This window comes from Monodon monoceros, unplaced genomic scaffold (genome assembly GCF_005190385.1).
Source record: "Monodon monoceros isolate NGI ecotype Baffin Bay Population unplaced genomic scaffold, NGI_Narwhal_1 Super_Scaffold_3, whole genome shotgun sequence".
Taxonomy (NCBI): Eukaryota; Metazoa; Chordata; class Mammalia; order Artiodactyla; family Monodontidae; genus Monodon; species Monodon monoceros.
Genome location: NW_021703780.1, coordinates 70,352,818 through 70,376,792, shown reverse-complemented (window position 1 = coordinate 70,376,792; position 23,975 = coordinate 70,352,818). Strand labels below are relative to the sequence as shown.

At 36.6% G+C, this 23,975-nt stretch overlaps 2 protein-coding genes across 13 annotated transcripts in view; one reads left to right on the top strand and one right to left on the bottom strand.

The window, feature by feature from the left end:
• TASOR (transcription activation suppressor) overlaps positions 1-17,818 on the top strand; it is a 49,962-nt gene extending 32,144 nt beyond the window's left edge. Inside the window, exons 15-24 of one of the 7 annotated variants that reach the window (XM_029243918.1) lie at positions 1,411-1,817; positions 3,336-3,477; positions 4,727-4,786; positions 8,713-9,503; positions 12,283-12,405; positions 13,172-13,331; positions 13,804-13,912; positions 15,249-15,427; positions 15,609-15,773; positions 16,576-17,818. In XM_029243918.1, the coding sequence (XP_029099751.1) occupies positions 1,411-1,817; positions 3,336-3,477; positions 4,727-4,786; positions 8,713-9,503; positions 12,283-12,405; positions 13,172-13,331; positions 13,804-13,912; positions 15,249-15,427; positions 15,609-15,773; positions 16,576-17,102 (2,663 nt within the window). In that variant the 3' untranslated portion in view covers positions 17,103-17,818. Of the gene's footprint in view, positions 1-1,410; positions 1,818-3,335; positions 3,478-4,726; positions 4,787-8,589; positions 9,504-12,282; positions 12,406-13,171; positions 13,332-13,803; positions 13,913-15,248; positions 15,428-15,608; positions 15,774-16,298 lie in introns of all 7 variants that reach the window. The other 6 variants (XM_029243922.1, XM_029243916.1, XM_029243920.1 and 3 more) reach the window with 6 other exon arrangements.
• Positions 17,819-18,388: 570 nt separating this feature from the next.
• The window catches only part of CCDC66 (coiled-coil domain containing 66), a 47,403-nt gene continuing 41,816 nt past the window's right edge, over positions 18,389-23,975 (bottom strand). For 5 of the 6 annotated variants that reach the window (XM_029243924.1, XM_029243926.1, XM_029243925.1 and 2 more), the window contains 5 exons: positions 22,200-22,690; positions 21,547-21,587; positions 20,496-20,737; positions 20,141-20,256; positions 18,410-18,671 (listed from right to left, as the gene is read on the bottom strand). In XM_029243924.1, coding sequence (XP_029099757.1) covers positions 18,585-18,671; positions 20,141-20,256; positions 20,496-20,737; positions 21,547-21,587; positions 22,200-22,690 — 977 coding nt within the window. In that variant the 3' untranslated portion in view covers positions 18,410-18,584. Of the gene's footprint in view, positions 18,672-20,140; positions 20,257-20,495; positions 20,738-21,546; positions 21,588-22,199; positions 22,691-23,975 lie in introns of all 6 variants that reach the window. The other variant, XM_029243927.1, reaches the window with a different exon arrangement.

The following is a 23,975-nucleotide window of genomic DNA, read 5'->3' as shown; positions in this document are numbered from 1 at the left end:
GTGAAAAAATATTTGTGGGTGGAAATCAGGGTTTATCAGTAATTAAAATGGTGGGAAAGCTATGCTGGTTATAATAGACCAAAGGAGAAATGGGGCAGGGGAAAAGGGGTAGATAGGTTAAAGTAGAACTAGTGATAGAGTTGCATATCTAGGTGTTCCTCACTTGTGTTTGTTTCTTATCATTTTGCACACTTTATTTCTGATCCTGAAAGTAGAGATTTAAAGGTTAGATTCTAACTTTTAAAACATTCTGATCTTGATTTGGTGGTGAGCCCACTCATTAAGAGGTAGCCTTCTGTCTCCCCTACTGCCTTTAACATCAACTTTTTAAGGTATGAATTATATACAATGTACTCATTTTAAGTGCACAGTCTGATGAGTTTTTTATAGCTGTGTTACCACTACTCCAATATATAGGACATTTTTCATTACCCCCAGATGTTGCCTTGTTCTTCTTTGTAGTTTATCTCATTCCACTCCACCGCTGATCTGCTTTCTGTCTCTATAGATTATTTTGCCTTCTCTATAATTTCATATAATTAGAATCATATAGTATGTACCCTGTTGTTTCTAACTTTTTTTTTTGCCTGTGGTACATATACACTACCTAAATCGGAATCCTGATATCTACCCTGGCTCTGCCCTCCTTCAGCATTAAAGCACATGCCTTTCTGAATGTCTCCTCCCTTTGCAAGTTTTTAAATATACTGGTGGTGCAGATAACCCAGATTTATACCTGCTTGGAGCCATGTCTAACATGTTTTCTCTCATAGTCCTTTTTGTTCTTAGTGCAAGATTGGTGTAGATTTCTTTGGGGTGATTTTGTATCTCTAATATCTCAGCTTTGTTATGAATTAAGTAATCTAGTCATTTAAGATAAAGCTTAGATTATGAAAAGATTAGCCAGTATTTTACATACAGAATGGGAGAGATCAAAATCAGATAAAATCATGGGGTTTTGTTGTTTTTATATTTTTAGAAGATTTAAGAGTAATCTGCATACCTTTCTCTAACATTTTGCAAAATAGTTGTGTAGGTATTTTTTCTGTTGTCAAGTACCTCACTGATTTTAGGATTTTGGTGGTAGAGTTTAAGGTAACTACAGTACAGTTATTTATATATATTATCCATATTACCAACATAATATTTGAGCTCATTTTTAGTAGAATTTTCAAATTATGATGAAAATAAACCTTCATTTAATGGGAATTTTGACCTGTGTGCAAAATTTTAGAACCAGTCATATTTGGAAAGTAAGGGACGGATATACTTGTAAACTCTAAGCAGGTGGTTTGATTGAGTTCCTGCCTATAAATGTTATATGATAATTAATTTTTAGGTATATATATCTATTATTTTTATGCTTGCCTTCCAGACTTTAAGAGATGGCTCTTTCTCTTTTCCCTTCAGAGTCTCCACAGCCTGTTGGCTCACTTGGGCATGATGCTGACTTGAGACGGCAGCAACAGGATACCTCTAACTCTAGCATTGCTGACATCCATAGGTTGTTTAATTGGCTATCAGAAACACTAGCAAATGCACGTCATTCTGATGCATCCCTGACAGACACAGTCAACAAGGCCTTAGGATTGAGCTCTGATGGTGCCTATGAAGAGATGAGGCAAAAGCATGAATATGAGTTGAACTCTACCCTGGATAAGAAAGAATATGAGCAGCCTACTGGTGTAAAAATTGAAAGTGCACATTTTAAGGATACTCAGAGCCCACTGCTAGAAGTTGATACATCATCTTTAAAGTATCCTCTTGCTGTTTCTACCAGTGAAGTAGGCACTGACCATAAACTACATTTGAAAGAAGTAAGCCTATATCTATTATCTTTGTTTGCTTTTGTGAATGTGTGTATGAAAGGGAGGATGTGGGGGGAATTCCCTGGTGGCCCAGTGGTTGGGACTCTGCGCTTTCACTGCAGGGGGCACGGGTTCGATCCCTGGTCAGGGAACTAAGATCCCACATGCTGCATGGCACAGCCAAAAAATTTTTTTAAGAATTAAAAAAAAAAGGGTGAATGTGCTTGTTTTTCCTTTTCACAAAGAAATGATACACATTTCAGTAATGGTGTCTGTGCAGGATAGTATTTCTAAGTTATTCCTTGTTACACAGAGATAAACGCAGAAGTGTTTTCCTTCCTGCTCATAAGCTGTATGTGTAGTCTGAAATTTACCATTGTGATAAAGTGAAGGCTGGACCATCTATTTGTCAGGAATGGCTTACTGGAGTTAATTCTCTATCATTTCATAATAAAATTGAGTCCTCAAAACACTGGCTTTCTGCTGGCAGTACCAGAACCCATAGGTGAGGCAGATGAGGTGACCAAAGTCAGTGTACCAGTTGGAAACAAGGTTAAATACTTTGTATTTCTCATGCAATGGAAGATGAGTGGCCTTTAGGATTACCTCTGAGGTAACCCTCAGCCATGCTTGACAGGGCATCCAGTTTATGATACGTGCTTAGAGTACTGATATCTAGCTGAGAAGTAGCCTAATCTCCCCAGCTCCCCCCTTCCCAAGAAGTGGCTGCATCACTTGGGGAACTGTACCAGGATGGCACCATGTTCCTAAAAACTTGTTCCTAATTTACTTTCTTCCATTTTTCTCTTCCCTGTCTTTGAGTAAAAGTCATATGCATCATGGGACTTCCCTGGCTGTCCAGTGGTTAAGGCTCTGTGCTTCCACTGCAGGGGGCACGGGTTCGATCCCTGATCAGGGAACTAAGATCCTGTAGGCTACGTGGCTCAGCCAAAAGAAAAAAAATTTTTTGAAAAGTCATATGCATGTCCCCAGGCTTTCTACATGTAGTTTTGGGATATTTATTGTATGGGGAGGATGAAGACAGGGATCTCAGTTGGAGGCATGTGTAAGGTAGGCACTAAGAAACTAACCTATATTGTTACCATTTCCTGACATATTTAAAACTCTAAATTGTGTTGATGGGGGCATGGACCAGACCCAGCCCACTGCCTAGTTTTGTAACTAAAATTTGATTGGAACACAGTCATGCCCATTCATCTAGGTATTGCTTATGGATGCTTTTGCATTTCAATGGCAGAGCTGAGTATCTGGCCTGCAAAGCCTAAAATATTGGGTGCTTTACTGAAAAAGTTTACCAACCTCTGCTGTAAATCAACCAATTACGTTTTGAGAGAAAAAATTATGTTCTAGTTTGAGATTAGAGCATTATAACTTCACCATGTTGATTTTACTTGCTTGTAATGTTCAGGTTGAAGTTTGTAAATTTGCTGTGAAAAAATAGTTGTTTTTTCTTGACATTAAAATTAATTAAAAAGAAAGGTATTGAATCTGTACTCTAATTTTTAGGATCCAAATTTAATTAGCATGAGTAATTTTGAAGATTGCAGTTTGTGTCCCACTGTTTCCATTGAACATGGATTCCGTAGACAATCTAAGTCAAATAATGTTGAAGAGACTGAAATACATTGGAAACTGATTCCAATTACAGGTAAGAACAAGTATACTGGGACTTAGGTTTGCTTGGTTTTACTTAGGGACCAGTTTCCTGAAGGGTTTTGTCTTTTCTAGATTCCACTCTTGGGTCTTGCTTGGCTCTGACATCTTCAGTATCTTATTTTTGAGCAATGTGATATTCATCATTGAGTGTTGCTGTTCTTGGTCAGTATCTGCAAAAGAGCCTATTAAAAACAGAGGGATTTAAAATATCCTTACTCTCCCGATGGAGTTGAACATGCAACTTGCAAATGAAAATTGTTGTCAGAAATTGGGTTTCTAATAAGGTGAGGTAGCTGCAGAGATGAAATGAGGGTCTTTGGGCAGCCAATTATATGCTGTCTTCTCAAATTATTAAACTTCACAAGCTGTCGTCTAAGAAGTGGTCATGTTAAGGTTCATCTATTTGAAAGAAATTTGAGTTCTTAATATTGGAGAATTTGAGAGAAATTGGATCATTGTAGAGAATGGCCTGAAATGATTAAATGTAAATATCCCTAGAAAACTTATTGAACCATGAGGCAAGAATAGTTTAGCAGATGTTGAAAGATCATTTTGCAGTATTCTAATTTCTCTGTACAAACACATACACACACATATGCAGATACTGTTAATATTCCAAGTTCTTATTCATCTTCGTTAGCTAAGCATTTGGGGAAATATTTCCAGGGCACATCTTTTCCATTCCTAGATCTTTATTTAACCTTTAAAAAGGAAAAACAAACAGTTTTTGCTAGAAAGTCGACTGAAATATACTTTCTAGCTTGTGACCTAGAAGCTACTGAGACCTCCAAGGACTCTACAAAGAATTTCTAAAACTTGATGAGTTTCCATGGGCTTCAGCACCATTCTCTACTTAGTACCTTATCAGAGAGGGCAAGAGGCCTAGAAGTGATCGTAGAGCGGCAGCTGGTACTCCTGACCTGGAGAAGTTGGCTTGAGTTGGAAAAGCAGAATAGGGGAGTAGTCTGTACAAGGTGATTATCCTAACCTTCCTCATTTAGACACCTTCATAGCTGGTTTCAGAGCCATTTGAAGGCACAACATCTAGGTGTTGATATTCCATCATCACCTGAATGGAAAGGGAAGCAACTTCCCATTTCTTAATGACCCTTCAGGATTATTTTAGGCAGAAGAGGGAATACTTGAATTTGTTAGCATTTGGGGTTATCTGAAAGGTGCTTTAAAAGGTTGTCACCAGTACCTGAAGAGAGTCTACAAATCTAATGGATGCTTTCCCTCAGGAGGGAATGCAAGAAGCCCAGAAGACCAGCTGGGGAAACATGGTGAGAAACAAACACCAGGTGAGAAGGCTCTCTTTGCTTTTCCTCCCAATGTGCCCTTCTTCAGAATTGCTACTTGCAGTTCTGGTCCTCTATCTGGAGGGCATCAGTTTAAGTCTGTTAATTACAGAAAATTTGGACAATATCATATTTGTATTTAAATCATTAATTGATTTATATCAAATATTCTTATACAAAGAATGTATTCAAGAGAGTCACTGAATATTCATAGAGATTAAGTTTTTTTGACCTACAGTAGATTCTGTCTGATATGATGACTTGGGAAGACCAGAATATTTTTCTTAATCCATTTCTACAGGACATCTTATGAGAAGCAGTCTTCGAGTTTCTCTTAAATTTAAAAAATATGAGGAGGTGAGGCCATGTATCATTTAGGTACATTATTCCTAATCTTGAATTTTTTTGACTCAATTCTTCTTTTGCTAATTGTAAAGCTAATTTCTGCAGATAGTCTAAGAGATTAGGAAACTTTTGGATTCCAGAAACATTTATAGATATTACTGATTATCTAGTTGTAGTAGGTGCCTAGAAGACAGTCTCTTTTGTCTAAACTCAAGTCAATTCAGCATCCCTGCAGATGGCCATAGGCAGATTCTTCTTGGTTGGAGTTTGGTCTGCGTCTTTTTTGTTTCCATTTCATTTTGTCTTACTCTTTCAGAAATCTTGTGTTGTTGTTTTTTTTAATTCGGAAGAAAAGCTAAATGACTAATTTTAGTAGATCTTTATGGTTATTCCTCTCTTTTGGGAATTAAAAAAAACTTTGAGTTAATAGTTTTCTTCAAGATGATCTTTCTCTCCTCCTAGGAAAAGACGATTGAAAAAAAAAACAAAGCGGGAAGAACAGATATATTGATATGACATACAGGAAAGTGCATAAATCTTTAGTAGACAGCTTGATGAATTCTTACATATGTAAACACTTAGGTGACCACCACCCAAATCAAGATGTAGAACATTTTCAGTACCCCAGCAGGTCTTCTTCTGCATCCTCCCAGTCAGTATTCTTCCTGCCCCAAACCGTAACCACTAATCTGACTTCTTTTGCTATACATTAGTTTTTACCTACTCTTGAATTTAAGATAGATGGAACCTACTACATATGTCCTCTTTTGGTTTTGGCTCTTTCACACAACAATATGTCTGAGATTCATGTAAGTTTTGCTTCTATCAGTGATTCTTTCTCATTGGGAGAATCAGGTATCTTGTTTATGCTTCATAATGCTCCATCAGCATCTGCAGTCTTTATTTGGCATACCATCTTCATATTTTGTGGTTAAAAGTCTAAAAATCCAGGTGATGCTACTTTTTGAGAACTCGCCACTCCCCTTGCATTTAAAAGTCAAAGTACCACAATGCCTGAATGATAGTGAGTAGAAAACATGTATTATTATAGGTATTGACATATGTTTCTTTTAAATCATTTATTGAAGACATTTTAAAAATAATAAAGTCCATCTTAATAATAAAAATTATATGGGGGAAATCTGTACAAAGTAAAATTAGATGGTGATCATTTGCATTTTCAAAAGGGATTTGGTTTAGAGTTTTTTAATATGGAAAATTTCCCATGTTGATTTAAGTTATATTTCAGCTTAAAAACATTTCCTTTATCCGTAGCCCTTCAGGAATAAGCTTACTGGGAGACTTCCCTGGTGGTCCAGTGGTTAAGACTCCACACTTCCACTGCAGGGGGCACGGGTTCGATCCCTGGTTGGGGAACTAAGATCCCGCATGCCTCGTGGTGCAGTTACTTAAAAAAAAATTTTTTTTAGAAAAAAAAATTTAGGAATAACTTTATTGGTCTCAACTATAGCTGAGATATTTGGGAGAATGTATTCAAGTATTTTTAATAACAAACCACTCAGAAGTTTTAAAATTACACGTGGTCCTTCCCAGCTCATTTGTTTTACAAGATGCAAGTAAGACATTTTATCTGAATAAATCAGATATTTGACATGGTACATAATTCAAGAAATACAAAACTACTTCAAAAAATAAGTCTTCCACCCCTAGGCCAGACACTTAGTTTCACCCCATTGATCAACCTCTGTTACAGATTTTATTTTTTTCGTGGTGGTGTTTTTTTTTGGCCACGCTGCACAACTTGCAGGATCTTAGTTCCCCAACCAGGGATTGAACTTGAGCTCCAGCAGTAAGAGTGCCAAGTCCCAACCACTGGACTGCCAGGGAGTTCCCTGTTACAGATTTCTTATGTACTCATGCTGACATTTCACATGTGCACTAAACCCCATGTTGCAGATTTACAAAGGGCATTCAGTATTCCTGAATTATTTTATGGAAGTTGAATTTTCTGGTTTATCAATTTCATACAGTTGTAATTCTTACCCTGGTACATTGGATATTTTGCTCCCCTTCTCTTCTTTGACCTACAGACCTACTGTATGGTCTTACCATGCTTGACAGGTGCCTTTGCAGTACTTAATGGGTGCAGTGGTTCATGGTAACCGCTGGGGTTGGTAGCAAAATGTTATAACCTAAATGCTGCTTAGGCTGTTTAAACCTTTAGAAAAGTGTGAGTGTAGGGAAAATCAAAACTGAATTTTTTGTAGAGAGGGGTTACACTGCTATACCTGGGTGCAGACTTGAATAGGGAGTTCACTATATCTTAAAAGTACTATAGTTTTGAAAACTATACCTATGTGTGGACTTTCTGATCTAGAGGTAACATTTTATATACTACAACAGCAATTTGTTAGGGAATGTTGGCTAAGATTTAAGAAAAATTAGTACTTTTTTAAAGGATAAAATTGTATAATATGAACTTGTAGGGAAAAATAATGAAAGTTTGTTTTTTTGTGAAATAAAGTATTACTATAAATTGCTGTTAAATGTATTTTCCCCATGTTTTTTAAAAAGGGATTTAGGGTTCCTGTTTTGAAATGTAGTTTCAAGAACATATGTGTTTGAATTTAGGATTTGTGAGTGGAAAAAAGTACGTTCTTACAGATTGAGCTAGTTGTCAAGGATCACGGGTTATCGTACTTTCATTAGCATCAGCTAGCTTGATGATGTCTTCATCTCATATGGGGTAAATAGCTATTATGATTTCTCTTGGAATGATTTCCAAACAAAATAAAAATACTGAACAAAAGTGCTATCAAAAGTATTACTGTTAATGCAGCTATGAAATGTGTTCTCTTCCTATATGACTGAGACTTTCTTTTCCTGATAAATTGAAGTCCCTAACATTGTAGCAAATCCACTAAGCAACCCCATATGTAAGAGCAAATCTGAAAACAGATAAAATTAATTATCCTAGATCCTGAATGCAACTCTTAACTTGATGACTTATTCCCACAGCATTTCAGCTTGGCATTCTTTCAGTTGCCTTACACTCAAAATTTTCCTATTAAGAGGGTATTACCTTAGTGGACATTACTTGGCAAAGAATATAGGGGTTGAGCAAGCTGTTGAAACTGACTATTCTGCTTAAAGCATGTCTGTTAAAGTCAGATCTGCAGAAAGGTAGGGAAGCAGAAATAAACAAGTGACTTAATTTGTATTGATGTTAAATTGGCCCTTGTTTGAATACTTCAAAAGGAATCAAAGAAAGTAACATTCAGACTTGCCACTCTAGCTACTGAAATACAAAGACCAGCCATAAATAAGTAGGGCACATAGGAAATAGGTTCACACCATTATCTGAGGTTTTTATTCTACCTTCCAATGCATAGTTTGTTCTAAATATATACTTGACCTGGCATTTTTTTTCTTTATTAGTTTGTATTTTCAGATGTTATTATTTTGGATTGCTTTTGTAATAATAAACTCTTCCCATATAGGTATGAAATCACCAGAAGAACAACTGGTGTGTCTGCCACCACAGGAGGCCTTTCCTAACGACCCCCGGGTAATAAGTAGACAGAGAAGTTCTGATTATCAGTTTCAATCCTCTCCATTTACAGACACACTAAAGGGCACCACTGAGGATGACGTGTTGACAGGTCAGGTGGTGACAGTGGAGGAGCAGTGTGTGCCAGCAGCAGAACCGCCTGCAATGAGTGAAACCACAGAAAGGACAGTGTTAGGAGAGTACAGTCTCTTTTCTAGGAAGATAGAAGAGATTCTGAAGCAGAAGAATGTTTCATATGTCAGCAGAATTTCCACACCTACCTTTTCAACACAAGAGAAGATGAAACGGCTTTCTGAGTTCATATATTCTAAGACTTCCAAAGCTGCTGTACAGGAGTTTGTAGATGGCTTGCATGAGAAACTAAATACTGTTATCAAAGCATCAGCCAAGGGTGGGAATTTGCCAGCAGTCAGTCCTAATGATTCTGGTACTAAGATAGCATTGAGTCCTCTGGGAAGGCATGTCATACCAGTTTCCTCAAGCGACTTCAACAATAAACACCTCCTTGAGCCACTTGGTAGTGATCCTCTGAAAGACACCAACTCTAATGAGCAGCCTTCCTCTTCGGCTTTGGGTTTAACTGAAGCAGAAGTGAACCAGCCACACCGTGCCACAGAGCCAGTGGTGACTTCTGATCATACTGCCCGGGAACCAGTAGAAAAAGAAACAAAATCGCCCAGTGATGTAAACATTTCTGCCCAACCAGCTCTTTCAAACTTTATAAGCCAGTTAGAACCTGAAGTATTTAACAGTTTGGTTAAAATCATGAAAGATGTCCAGAAAAATACTGTGAAATTTTATATTCATGAAGAAGAGGAGAGTGTGCTCTGTAAAGAAATAAAGGTAACTAAATGAGAAGGTAATTGTAATGCTGTCTAAACTTCTCTTGTTGGGTCTGAGCTCTATAAAATGGATTTTTGTTTTTAGGTGTTGACCATATTATTTTCATAATTTAATGCAGAGTGGAATAAAAGACTAGTAAGTTTCAACTGAATTTAGAACCGGTGATCTAAATGTCTTAGAATTTTTAATCTTGTTTTGCATAGTGTCATTTTAAAGACCAGTTGTATACATATTGCAGATACCTTTAAATTGTTGATTTAAAGATTTTCATTGTTTCTTACTGGGTTTTTAACAAAGGGGAGGGAAAGATGCAGAGAAGTAAAGGAAGTTGTCAGTGTTTACCTCAGGGGGTTTTATCAATCAGGTAGAAAAATAAAACTCCAGGATGACCTAATGATGATATATTTTGGCATTTCTTGATACCCTGGTCATGCCAGGTTTCCCAATAGCCCTTATTATCAAAAAACATGGTGATCCTGAAACACTTCCCCAGTCATGAAAGATTCGTCCTTGCAAGGTATGTGTTTTGTACTGAAGCTATGGAGTAGACTGACGTTTCAGGCATTTGGTTTAAAAAAATACACACATAGAGAGAGGTATGTAAAATCTGTAGCAATAGGTACGTAATTTATAACACATGGGACAATTAGTGGTTTAATGTTGCCAATTAGTATTCACTAAACTGTATAGCATTTTAATTCCTTAAGGGAATGCCTTGGGTTTTTTTGTTTTGTTTCGTGTTTTTTTTTTGCGGTATGCGGGCTTCTCACTATTGTGGCCTCTCCCGTTGCGGAGCACAGGCTCCGGACACGCAGGCCCAGCGGCCATGGCTCACGGGCCCAGCCGCTCCACGGCATGTGGGATCTTCCCGGACCGGGGCACAAACCCTGTCCCCTGCATCGGCAGGCAGACTCTCAACCACTGCGCCACCAGGGAAGCCCGGGAATGCCTTAGTTTTTAAAATAAATGCCTGCTCCTATTTATGGAATTTACTTACCATGATAAGTTTCTGCTTTTTTAGTTAGAGGAAGCAGAGGGGACTATAAATAAGTGGCGTATAGCCAGAGTGGCCCAGAAACTCCATGCTTTGACATGTCCTCAGCCTTTTGTCAGTTTGAGGATCTCTTTGACGTCAGCATGTTTCATGTGATGTGTTGATGAGAATGTGAAGAGCATGGAAGTGGGGGCAACAGAGTGCTCAGTGTGCTGCCTTTACCAATTCCCTGTAGTTTCTTGGGAAGATGAAACCAGACTTACCAGGAATTTCTTGGTTGCATTTTTGCCCTGTATGATTGAACATTGAGCTTCTCAACATTCTTCCACCCCCAGCAACATGTTTCCAGCTCTTTGGGGCATAGCTACATGGTGGTGTAGGGCTAGATGAGAGAGTGGGTTGGGCACAGTTCCCAGTGTGCTCACCATTACTCCATCTCCTCCCACTGCATTTTAAAAATTGATTGTAACACACTTGTGGGAAATGTGTTTACTTACTAATGGTGCTTTTAATCCATTCTGGCTTAGAATAAATCATATTTCTGCTATTTATTTTATGTAGAAGAAGAAAAGGATGCTGTGTGTTTTATAAATATGATAGGAAATCAGATCAGAACTTTTAATTCTTTTAATCAATATCCATTGGAAATTTTCTAGCAGAAATGTTACAGTATAGTACAGGACTTTATGAATTAAAATTTTAAACTTCCTAAATATTTCTGGAGTCAAATTGACTTGTTACTTTATGAGTTAAAGTGTCTTATTTAACACAAACTTGCATTTAAAATTTCTTAATGTAAAAAGACCAAAAATTACAAGCAGGCCTATCAGACAATAATTTACTTTTTCATAACTTGATTGTAAACTGCTCTGAGATTTGCCCAGAGGCTTTAGAAGTTAGAGCAAAATCAAACACTGTAGAAGATGCTTCTTTAGGGCTACATAGAAGCATCCTCTTTGGGTGTGACACTTGTAGACAGCTCTTGAAAGACTGATTGTGAGGCAACCTTGGTTTAGATTTATGGTTATCTAACCAGCGTGCCAACCTTGAGAAAATTAATCTGCTCCTGTATCTCTGAAATGAGGAATGTGACCTTCAGAATCCTGCAGTTTGCTTCAGAGTTCAGGATTCCCCCAGCAAGCAAAGAGAATTCTGCTGGGACTGGCTCTCTTGTGTCCTTTGAAAGGTAGTACCGTGTCAGCAGCATGGAAGGATGTGTTAGATGGGAGAGTGTTTTGTTTAAAGATGTAAACTTGACAGGCATGGCTAATTAATATGTAAGTAACGTTGTACATACTGAAGCTCTGTATGAATGATCCTGGGGCTGTTGTGAGTTAAAGGAACTACAGTAGTCATAAAAGTGCTTTTTAACTCTGAAGGAGTATACCGGTAACACTGCTGCAGAGAATCAAGGGCCTGCTTCAAAAGGAAAGGAAAATGGGAGTGAGAGAGTGGTTAACGACTGAGCTCTGGATTGCCCAGAATAAGTAATAAGAGTTAAGAACCTGGGCTAATCCATTGCTTTTCTGGTTCTGTTACCCCAAGCTAGCATTTACTTGGCTTTGACTGCATAGCGTCGTAACATTGTGATTGTGACCAGTTAAGGTCTGAGCTTCAGAGTCTTCTCTAAGAGTGGACTTGATCTCTGAGGTCCCTAGTGTAAGGGCATCATTATTAGTGGTCTAGTAGTAGTTAAACTTAACTACTTTATCTTGCATTTCTCGTGTTAAATGGATGTTTGCAAAAAAGCTTTTAAATGTTGATTTAGTTTTTTTTCTTTAACAGGAATATCTTATTAAATTAGGCAATACAGAGTGTCATCCAGAACAGTTTTTGGAAAGAAGATCAAAATTAGATAAACTATTGATTATTATTCAAAATGAAGACATTGCAGGTTTCATTCACAAGGTAGACTATTAAGCTGAATTCTTTGCTTATTTTGGTTGTAAAAAATCCCTACTATCTGAGACTAAAGCTGTTTGTTTTTAAAATATCCTCATAAGCTTTAAAGGAGATAAAACTTTGAGGTTGGGAGGTTTAGGACTTGAGACCTAAACTACCCTCTGTGAATCAGCTCATGAGATTCATATTTATACCTCTACAAAATTTTAAATTGTGGCATATCACAGATCTTACCTATCGCTTAAATGGTCAAGACTAAGAATACTGACTCCTTGAATGCCATTGGGTCTGCTGACTCTCTTTATATTGTTATCACCTTTATTTGTATGTGCTAGGTAAAACCTGTTTGTACCCCCTGTTTGCTGAAGCAGCCCCCCTTTCCCTTGGGTTTGGAGGTACCCCGTCTAGTCTTAGGAGACTGTCTCAAGTCCTACTGCTCTTTGAAGTCTTTCCTGACTGTTTCAGTCCGTAGGCTGTTGCCTCATTTGAATTCGGACTGTACTCACAGGGCCAGGCAAGTTAGCATTTGTTATTCTGTGTTTTCAGGTCTCTTGTTAAGTGCCTCTTCCTTAGAGAGTTCTGTTCAAGGTAGATGCCCAGTACATAAATGTTGGTTTGTATATTTAGAAATAATGTTGGAAATATTGTTTTTGTGCTTGACTTTGCAGAGACAACACACTAATATAGGTGAGCCATAGTACATCTAATGTAGGTTACTTCACACTTGAGTCTGTCTGTCCTTATTTCTATTTTTATTTTGGTATTTAAATAGGTACCTGGCTTGGTGACTTTAAAGAAGCTTCCTTGTGTTAGTTTTGCTGGTGTTGATAGTTTGGATGATGTTAAAAATCATACATACAATGAGTTATTTGTATCTGGAGGTTTTATCGTTTCTGATGAATCCATTCTAAATCCAGAAGTAATCACAATTGGTAAGATTTATTTATTCTTTTAAGCATGTAACATGTCTTTTCTAGGTTTTTCTCATTAGTGACTCACTCATACTTTAATGCATTGTCCATTCTGCCAGTCACAGATAACTAGTACATTTCCATCATTTTTTGAGCTTTTATTACCTCAGATTTCTTTCCCATTCTTTTACTCTTTACGAATAATTTCCTCTTAAGTCTGGTATAAAGCAGGGCTCTCTGTACCTACTTCCCTTGGATTACTTTTGGTTTGTTATTGTTATCAACATGTTTTTTTGTGTGTAGATGTTATGTTCTTAGATCTCAAAGAGGATGTATAGATCTGTCTCCCTTAGAGGGGAAAAAAGAGAAAGAAAATACTACATAGGAAAGTAGGTGTTCCTACATGATATCAACAAACACTTCTTCCTTAATTCAGTTGTGGAGTGGGTGACTTGTTTATTGAATTTAAAATGAACTTCATTATCTCTAACAGAGAACCTTAAAAATTTTTTGACATTCCTCGAAGAACTTAGTACTCCAGAAGGAAAATGGCAATGGAAAGTCCACTGTAAATTTCAGAAAAAACTAAAGGAACTGGGCAGGTAAGGTTTGAAAAATAACTATATATTGGTTGTTGATTTTAACATTGTGTTCACAGAATTTTGCTATTTTTTATATGTTTGTAAATTATAGATGCTGCTCAGTTTTCACAGATGTCTTTTGCCAGCCGTAAGGGAATGTAGATGCTGAATTATTCTAGCCTGTTTGAAAATGATATTCTTGTTTATGTAGAGGTTTGTTGAAGTTCTAGTTATGTATAGAGATAAAATTGGGTTAAACTTTACCATTTGGGTTTAGAATAATAATCAAAACGGGATAATCAGCATTCTTTATTTTTTTATGGAACTGTACATGCCAAGTAGATCAGGCCCTCTCCTAATTGTTAATCTAATAATATTACACATATGAGACAAGGATTAATCTTGACATGATAAAGGGATCTATGATTAAGACATTCATTTATGTAATAAGTGATTTCTAACATGCCCAGAAGTCACTTCTCAAAACATGATTCTTGGAGCACTAGTCCCTTGAGAGGCTCTGCAAATGACTCTTATAATCAGATGAGTTTAGGATACTATATCCTACTACTAGAGTCCATATAATGTACTTATTTACACATTTGAAGATCTGAGAAACTTTGTAGTTAAGGATCCTGTTTTACATTTTGTCAGTCAGCATTTCTGAAACCTAGACCGCAAAACATTTTTTTCTTCTAATACCTATTGATATTCCATCGGACACACTTAGGGAAATTCAGGCTTTAGTAATTTTAAATTATTTAACTTTTTATTTTATTTCATTTTTTAAAAACTTGTTTTATCTTCAAATCATGTGAAGTAAGCATTGGGGAAGTCTTATTTTTATATAACAGATAGCAATACTGAGGCCCGGAGGTATAACTTGTACAAATTAGTACCGTCATCTTCCTGACAATAGCCTGTAATTTCTACCACATGTTGCCTTTACCACATGTTGCCTTGCATCTGGAAGTATAGAAATAGCTCAGAGCCATGTTATTTTTTGAAGGAAAGATTTATATTTTTTTGTCCTTTTACACCCTTCATTACAGTTCTAAATTAGTGAAGCTGAAGAGAAGTGTAATTTATTTAGTAAGTAATAAGTTGAGATTTTTGTCTGAACTGAATAGCTGGCCCTCAGGCTTTGTACCCAGAGAAAGCCCCTGGAGTTACCCGTGGATTGCACAGTTCCTGCTTTCCCTCTACTAAGAAGCACCTGTACATCAGGCAGTGAGCTAAGCAGTGCAGTTGTCATTAGTTGCCTCAATTGAGAAATTATGGCTTTAATTTCAAGTGAAAACGTCCATACTAAATTTTAGAAATGCAGATACAGATACTGAACTACTTAATTTCACAGATTGAATGCTAAAGCACTGAGTCTGTTGACCCTTCTGAATGTCTATCAGAAGAAACATCTGGTTGAAATTTTGTCATACCACAACTGTGATTCACAAACTCGAAATGCTCCAGAATTGGATTGCCTTATCAGACTTCAGGCTCAAAACATACAGCAACGACACATAGTCTTTTTAACAGGTAAAGAGAGTGCTCTTAAGCTTTCTACTGTGAATACAGGAATGTGTATGAAAGGATTTTGTGGGACTGTGTTGGGTGTTTCTGAAAATGTGGAGGAAAGGATTTTGGAGGGCTGGAGGCAGGCATTATCATTTTATATTTGCAAGTGTTTTACACTCAACTTTTTTTTTTTTCAATTTAGAAAAGAGTATCAAGATGCTTTCCAGTTATACCGATAATGGAATAGTGGTTGCGACTGCTGAAGACTTTATGCAAAACTTTAAAAATCTTGTGGGCTATCACAACTCAATCACAGAAGAAAACCTTCCTTTGCTTGGTGCTAATGAGAATCTTGAGTCGCAGTCAGGTAACTTTTCAGTAGTTTTCATTTTCTTTAAGGCAGACAGAAAAAGAATGGTTTTGCTTTGATTTCATATAATGAAATGCTAATTTTGAAACTGCTCTCACCTCAGTGTAAACTCAGCTTCAGGGGAAGTGTTTCAAGGCATTTATCATTCTTTTACTTAGCATACACAAAATCTGCTCATTTATTATACTATAGTCAGTGTTTGAGTTAATGTAGACTGCATACTATAGAGTAGGCATTTTCTTTTTGAGGGTATGTAAGCTTTATTGGCTTCTGTTGTGAATTAAAGCAGTTTAATTACAAGGTAGTAGAGATATCTATAGCTTTAGTCTTGTGTGAGATGGCCTTTGCTTTGGTTCCAGATTTTATGTAAAATGAAAGATGTACTTTTGTTTTTGAGGAAAAGCAGAGATGTTCGAACATTTGATACAGCTAACCAGTTTAGTAGTAATCCAGTGAAGCTAGATGTCAGAATTTTTATTTTATATTTGTCTTGTCGAATACTGAATTACCGTATAACTTTAGATGCTGTTTTGACATTAACCCCTTTGGAGCTGGGAGTTGGGATTTCCCAACATTAAACGTGAACACATTTCGCAGAAGCTTTTAGCATCGGATTATCTGGACATTCACACCTAGTGTGAGTGTTGTGACTAAGTGAACTTGTGGCAGAAGACCAAGCTTTAAGGGATTGTGGACTTGCAGACCCTGACGCATTATATTGTGTGAGTAGTGTATAATTTTAAAACTTAAACAAATTGTGTATTTCAATAGAGGAGGACTTTTTGTTTTTTAAATGTAGCTCTTTTAGAAAACGATGAAAAGGACGAAGAGGATATGTCTCTGGATTCAGGGGATGAAATCTCAAAAATAGAAGTATGCAGCAATTTTCATTCAGAAATGTTGGAGAAAGAGACCAAAGGATCACGTGGAACAGATCAAAAAAAGAATATTCAAATTGAGTTGCAATCGTCTCTTGACTTGCAAAAACGTTTATTAGAAGAGAAGACTTATGAAATTGATTCTGAAGAGAGAGCTTCTATTGATATAGTATGCTCTGAAGGAGAGAACAGTAATTCAGCTGAACAGGATTCATATAGCAACTTTCAGGTTTATCACAGTCAATTAAATATGTCCCATCAGTTTAGTCATTTTAATGTTCTCACTCATCAGACATTTTTGGGGACACCATATGCCCTTTCATCAAGCCAGTCTGAAGAAAGTGGAAATTACTTTTTATCTGCTTATACTCAAAACTTGGATAGAGAGAAATCTCCATTAAGTTGGTGGAAAAGTGATACTTCCAGGCCGTTTTCAAAAGAGAAATAATTACAGTAACTTTTTTTTTTTAAGTAGGTTGTTATGGACTTTTTCTGTTTCTTAAAAGTGAATTCACAATTTATATTTCATTCTCTAAACAAAAGGTTTCTTTTCCTTTCGCAAATGTTTTTTTTCCTCTTATTTAAATCATGATGGCCTGTAACAGTTGAAGCATCTGAAAATTGAAATAAATATATATTTTTAACATATTGTACTTGAATTATCTCATATTGGCACTTTTAAGTTTTACACTTATGTCATCTGTACTTTGGCTTCAAACTGAAGCCTGTTTTATATGTAAAACTAGATAGTTGCAAAAGGATAGTGAACAATGGCTTTACTTTTTTTTCCCTCTAATGTCAATGATCCCAGCTACTTTTGCTGAAATGATATATCAACTAATGCATTTGCTACTTTTGCTGAAATTATATATCAACTAATGCATTTATTTTAAGCTTTTTGTATAGTGCTTTTACACAGGTATAAGCCAGTGATGTTAATATTTACACGATTTTGGCTCAATACCTCAAGATTTATTGAACAAAGCCATTTCATTTAGATGATACAACTATGTACATATAGGACTTAGGACTTAACACCAGGCAGCATTTTTTATTTTTAGACAACCATGTAAAATCACCTGTTGCTAAAATTTTGGTCAACCTTTTATTTGAGAATATTTGATAATTACAATTTTCAGTGCTTGTGTGGTCCTTAAACAAAAACCTATCTATCTTTTGAACTATGAAACTGAATTTGGTTATTAAAGGCATTAAACAATTTGAAATAAACTTTGCTGTAGATTTTTAAATTGTTAGAAAAATGTAAGTATATTTTTCAGGTGGTAAGCACTTAAGTGCTATATATACTAAAGCTAACTTTTTAAATTCACAGATAAAAGTACATGGTGAAGATAAATTTTAAATCCACATGTATTGCTAATAACTGCCTCTCCATTACTAATACAAACTTGTAAATGTTTTTGAAAACTGTAGTTTCTACAATAAAAGAAGTCATTAAAAAAAGGACTTAAAAAAATTTCCACGTAAGCCTAAACTGAATCTGGGCTACTTTAGTAAAAGTAAGTATGTCAGACCTTCCTTTGGCACCTCAAAAGAACTTTGAGTTCTACTCTTTAAAATCTTTTTATAGAGCAAAATATCTAAGTGATATTTTAATAAGCTACATGTAAAAAGTGTGGAAGAACACTGTAAACTCCAGACTGTGTTAAGGTAAGTAGATCAATACCTCAATACCCACATTGTGATGAGCAGAAAAAAAAAATTTTTTTTTTTTACTACTTTTTTACAAGTGTCGTTTTATTGTTTTTTAAAATATATATATACACACATACTTTACTACATAATGTACAAGTTTTAAATAAGCATTTTAAAAAGAAATCTAGGCTATTTGATAAATACAGTTAAGCAACAACCAATCTCACATTTCATAATTTGGAAGACAAAATGTAAAGGATTTGATTTTCTACATTTAAAACGAAGAACTAAAATTCTCTTCTTGATTTGCAGCTAAAGGCATGAGATTAGTTTCCAACTCTCTTTGCTTCTGGAGAAGGCCCTGAAATCATATTGATATGTTAGTACGGTGTGCAGCAGACGGGCAAATTATTCCTATTTTACCTTTCTCTCTTGTTAATACAGAACTATATTTACTTTGAAAACACGTATTATGCTCAGTTACTTGGCCATAGCTTAAACGTTATCTTTGTCATGTTCAACTCAAGAATTTTCAATTTTTACACCAGACTTTCTCACTTGGATACTGTGCAGCTATCACACATTTGTAAGATTATATTTTTAGCCATACAACCAATAGAAATGACCTTTCTTAAAACCATGTCTCCTAACTGTGGGGCTGAACACCACCTCTTTCCTTTTCCCCAAATGCTCTTAAAATGGTCATGAGTCTCCCTAAATGGTCATGAGTCTCCCTTTAACACCCAGTGTTTATCTTGACTGCATTAACCTTAGTGGCTAGTACAAGGCCCTGCTGAAGTAAGATACGGTCACTATATAGGTGAAGGTGTATACATCACATTCCTTTCTCTTAAGCTACAACTTTTGTCTCTACTAAGCTAGAATATACCTTGTCACTTTAAAAAGAGGTTTAAGTAAAATCTTCACTGTGTGAATTACCAAGCTTGAGTTACAAAATTCAATCCACATGTAACCAAAGCTACAGCATTTAAAAAACTAAGGGACACTTTATAATCCTGGGTTAGTGGGGGTGATTTTCTAGTTCTGTAAGAAAGAATTGTTTAAGCAACACTTGAATCAACAATTTGAAATGCAGGACGCATTCATAAATGACTGGACATGGAAAAGGGTAATCCTAAAACTACAGTTTATTTTCCCCAAATACACAAAGTATACTGTGAATCAAAGCTAATCGTAAAACCAGTTTTGCAAGTCTTTTTTTTTTTTTTTTTAAGCACAGGGACAGGTGTTTTTTTGTTTTTTTAAGGTGTTTTTAAGGTCAGCCGTAGAGAACAGTTATAGCCTTAAATATTTGATGTGTTACCTGATTTTATTTTTATCTGAGCAGATAATGAGTCAAAACTGGTCTGGGAGAAAAAGTAGTCTAGTAAGATTATACCTGTAATTTCATTATATTACTCTTTGGGACTTGTGTCAAGTTCTATTCCAAACACAGCCAACACGTTCAAAAAAATGTGAACTGCATTACTAAGAATTAAAGCATAACTGTATTTATTTTCTGCCTTTGGTTTTAGGGCCTTATTGATCATGCTTTGCCATTTCAAATGTATGCCTTTTTTCATTCAATAAAGTTGTCTTAATATTCAAAATGTCTCATGATTTCATGCCGGAAAGAAACAGTCTTAGAGATGGCAATGTGAAAGAAATAGAAAGAAAGTTGTGTTTTTTTAAAAAGAATCAGCACCTGTACATTAAACTGACATGTGGTGAAGTCACATAAGTCATGTAACCAACGATGTTTAGTAAAACTGGTAAAACACAGCCCTCCACCAGAAAATGGTCACATCCAAACTTTGGAAGAGCTCATACCTGTCTCAGTTCTGACAGTCCCTTAAGGATTGCTTGCTGTCGATCCCTGTTTTTCACCAAGTTAGGATTAAGAAGTGGGTCCCTGAGATGGTCAAAAAGCTGTTCTTGGTCACAGTCTGAAGCCAGATAAAAATGACAAAAATTCAAATACATTTATAATATGAATAGCCCTATGCTATAACATTCTATGGATTCATTAATAAATTTATATCCTAGGAAAGCACCAAGTAAAATTTAAGTAATAAATATTCAATAAAAATTTTAATAATTGACTCCAAAAGACAGAAATTTTTTCCACCTTTCGCGGGGCAATTTGGATTTTTAATTGGGGGGGGGTACACTTATATTTACTTACCATGTAGATTTTGGTACTGAGGATCCTGGGTTAAAGGCCTAGACAATGGTGCATCTGGATCAAGGTAATAGATCTCATTGGTTCGGACATAGGGAATAAAATGAAATGGTTCAGAAAACCCAGGTGATAATTCTGTTTGACTATCTCCTGAGATCACATTCTCTCTTTCATAAGTACTGTTTTTTAGTGTCTGAGTTTGCTGCGTTCTGGTTTTCACTGCCGGAACTGGTGGTGATTGAGACCTGTATTTTTCCAAAAAGCACATTAAGGGACTTCTTAAAAAGCATGAATGAAAAACTATTTTATTTTAGATTAAGCATATTCTATTCTTCAATCACATTTCAATTTATTCTAAATGTACCTATAACACCTTTAGGAACACTATATGTAAGAGGCTTGAGTTCTATGATACCATTTCCTAAAACAGGGCAACAAAATGGGATTAATTTGGGGTTTACTAGTACTTGCTGAGGATATATATATGCTAGAACAGGGAGAAATTTACTAGCTTCTGAGGATCAACACTACCTGAGTTAATTGAAACCTAATGTTTCTCCTTAGATAATTCACCATAAAATAATATACTTACCGCCTAAACTAAACTTGCTATTAGAGCCATATTCAGAGACAGCTTAAACCAGCCGGTTTGTGCACAAAAGTACAGAATAAAATTCTAACAATTTAAAATCTCCCACTGGTTAATTTCTCATTATCCCTACCAGTCATTTATTCCCTACCCCCTCAATCCAAGCGGAACGTCTATTCCACTGCTGACATATCTGGAAAATCAAAACTGTTAAAGTCTGAAGATAACAAAATATCACCCACATTCCTGCTTAGGATGCCTGGGTCCAGTCCAATTTGGACCTTCAAATTCTAGGTAAAATGCCAGACAGACACCCTTTCCCTTAAACCTCTATTCACCTGAAGTCACAAACTTTCCTGTTACTGTCTTCACAGACATGCATACATGCTTGATCTCACCTATATTTTGAACAAGTATTTTATATCACACAGAAAGCACTAAGTAGCTACGAAATCCATAACATACCTTTCCTTGTTGAAAGAATTAATTATCTGAGGTTCTTCTTCCTAAATGATAGACAGGAGTTAACAGTGTTTCCATACGTCCCCACAAATGTTTTTAGTGGTTGCTGAAATAATCTGAGGATAATATTTGAGTAACACATACTGGATAATAGGATAGGAGAGGCTTGGTACTTCTCCAGAGTCAGAGAAACCAATCCAGTAATTCCTGACCTTGTAAATTATCCTCTGTCTATATGGACTATAAACAAGAGTTTTGAATGGGTATCTGAATAAAGAATAGCATTAATCTATACAGGGTTTAAGTGTAAACTTTTTCTGTAAAGGACATAGTAAACACTTGGCTTTGTGAGCCATGTGGTCTCTGTTGCAACTACTCTAAACTCTTCTTGCAGCATGAAGCCAGCCACAGACAATAGGTTAAAAAAAATGAGCATGGCTGTATTGCTAAAAACTTTATTTGCAAAAGCAGGCAGCAAGATGGATTTGCCTATTGGCCATAGTTTGTTGACCCCTGCTGTAAACTACAGCGAATTTCTAGAACTCTTATTCACACCCAGAATAGCCCTGTCAAAACAAGCATGTGTGGAACTGTATTCTCATTCTAAAATCTTCAATACATGCTTTAAAATATTTTTCTAGACAGAAGAGCTTTACCTTTTTGACTAGCTGCCACCTGAAACTTGGTTCAGTTTCTTGAGATGAATGAAGAACATCTGGTGAAGTGACTCTATTTTGAGAGAGGTGTCCAGGATTATTTCTTTCTACCAAATGAAGCAGTTCCATCTGCCTTCTCACTCTTTCTTCTTCTCTCAGCTTTTGAAGCTGTTTAGGGTACTTTTCTGATGCTGGACTATACCGTCTCGGTGGTTTGTTTGTATTCCAATCAGGCCTTTTAGGACACTTCTTCGTATGTTTTGTTTGCTTCTCTGTTCTTGTGAACTGATTACACTGGTCTTTATAACTGTTTTCTTTTTCTAAGTTGGCTCCGTTATCATGACTTACTCGTTCTTGCTGGTTCTTCCTAGTGTTAAACTGTTCATTAAATTCTGCAGGAATCTCAGGAGATGAACAGTTTATAATTTCCCTCTCTATTACCGATCCACAGCATGATTCTATATTGGTAAATATTCCAGCATTTAAGTCATCTAAAAGAAAGTTTCAGATGATTAATTTTTTAAAAATTGTGGTAAAACATACATAATGCAAAATTTACCATTTTAACCATTTTTTCAAAGGCATTAAAACTGCCCTCTAAAACTCTGGTTTGAAAATTGAAAAAAAAAATTCTATACCCACTAAACTCCCCATCCCCTGCTTCCTGCCAGCTCATAGCAACCACCATACTACTTTGTCTCTATGACTGTCTCTTTTTGTGACTTCTGTTAGCATAATGTCCTCAAAGTTCATCCAAGTTGTAGCATGTGTCAGAATATCCTCCTTTTTAAGGCTGAATACACACACACACCATAAAACATTCCACTGTATGTATATACCACATTTTTGTTTATCCATTCATCTGTCAAGGGACACTTGGGTTGCCTCCACCTTTGTGCTATTCTTCAAGACCTTACTTTTTTCAGTTCTTCTGACTACACTCAGAAGTGGAATCGCCAGACCATATAGTAATTATAAATTTTCTGAGGAAATGCCATTCTGTTTCCTTTAGCAGCTGCACCATTTTACATTCCCACCAACAATGCACAAGGGTTCCAATTTCCCTAAATCTTCCATTAAACCAGTTTTAAGTGTACAATTCAGTGGCGCCAAGCACACTCATGATGCCACACAATTACAGACCCCCATCATCACCTCAAGCAGAAACCCTGCACCCACTAAGCAGTAACTCCCCATTCCACCCTCCTTCCCAACCCTCAGCAACTTCCACTCTACTTTCCACTTCTGAATTTGTCCACCCAACTCTAAATTCCTTACACCAGTGGAACTATACAATATTTTTGTCTCCCTGCACAACTGCCCCCCCCCCGCCCCTCACGTCCAGCTTATTTCACTCAGCGTAATGCCTTCACGGATTATTCAAGCTACAGCACATATCAGAACTTCAGATGATTCGCTCTTTATTTTTTTATTTTATTTTTGGCTGCGCTGGGTCTTCGTTGCTGCACATGGGCTTTCTCTAGTGGCGAGCGGGAGCTACTCTTCGTTGCGGTATGTCGGCTTCTTACCGTGGTGCACGGGGGAGCACGGGGTCTAGGTGCGCCGGCTTCAGTAGTTGTGGCACACGGGCTCAGCAGTCGTGGCTCGTGGGCTCCAGAGCACAGGCTCAGTAGTTGCAGCACATGGGCCCAGCTGCTCTGCGGCATGTGGGATCTTCCCGGAGCAGGGCTCGAACCCGTGTCCCCCGCACTAGCAGGGCGGATTCTTAACCACTGTGCCAACAGGGAAGTCCTCATCTAACTTTTTAAATGTATC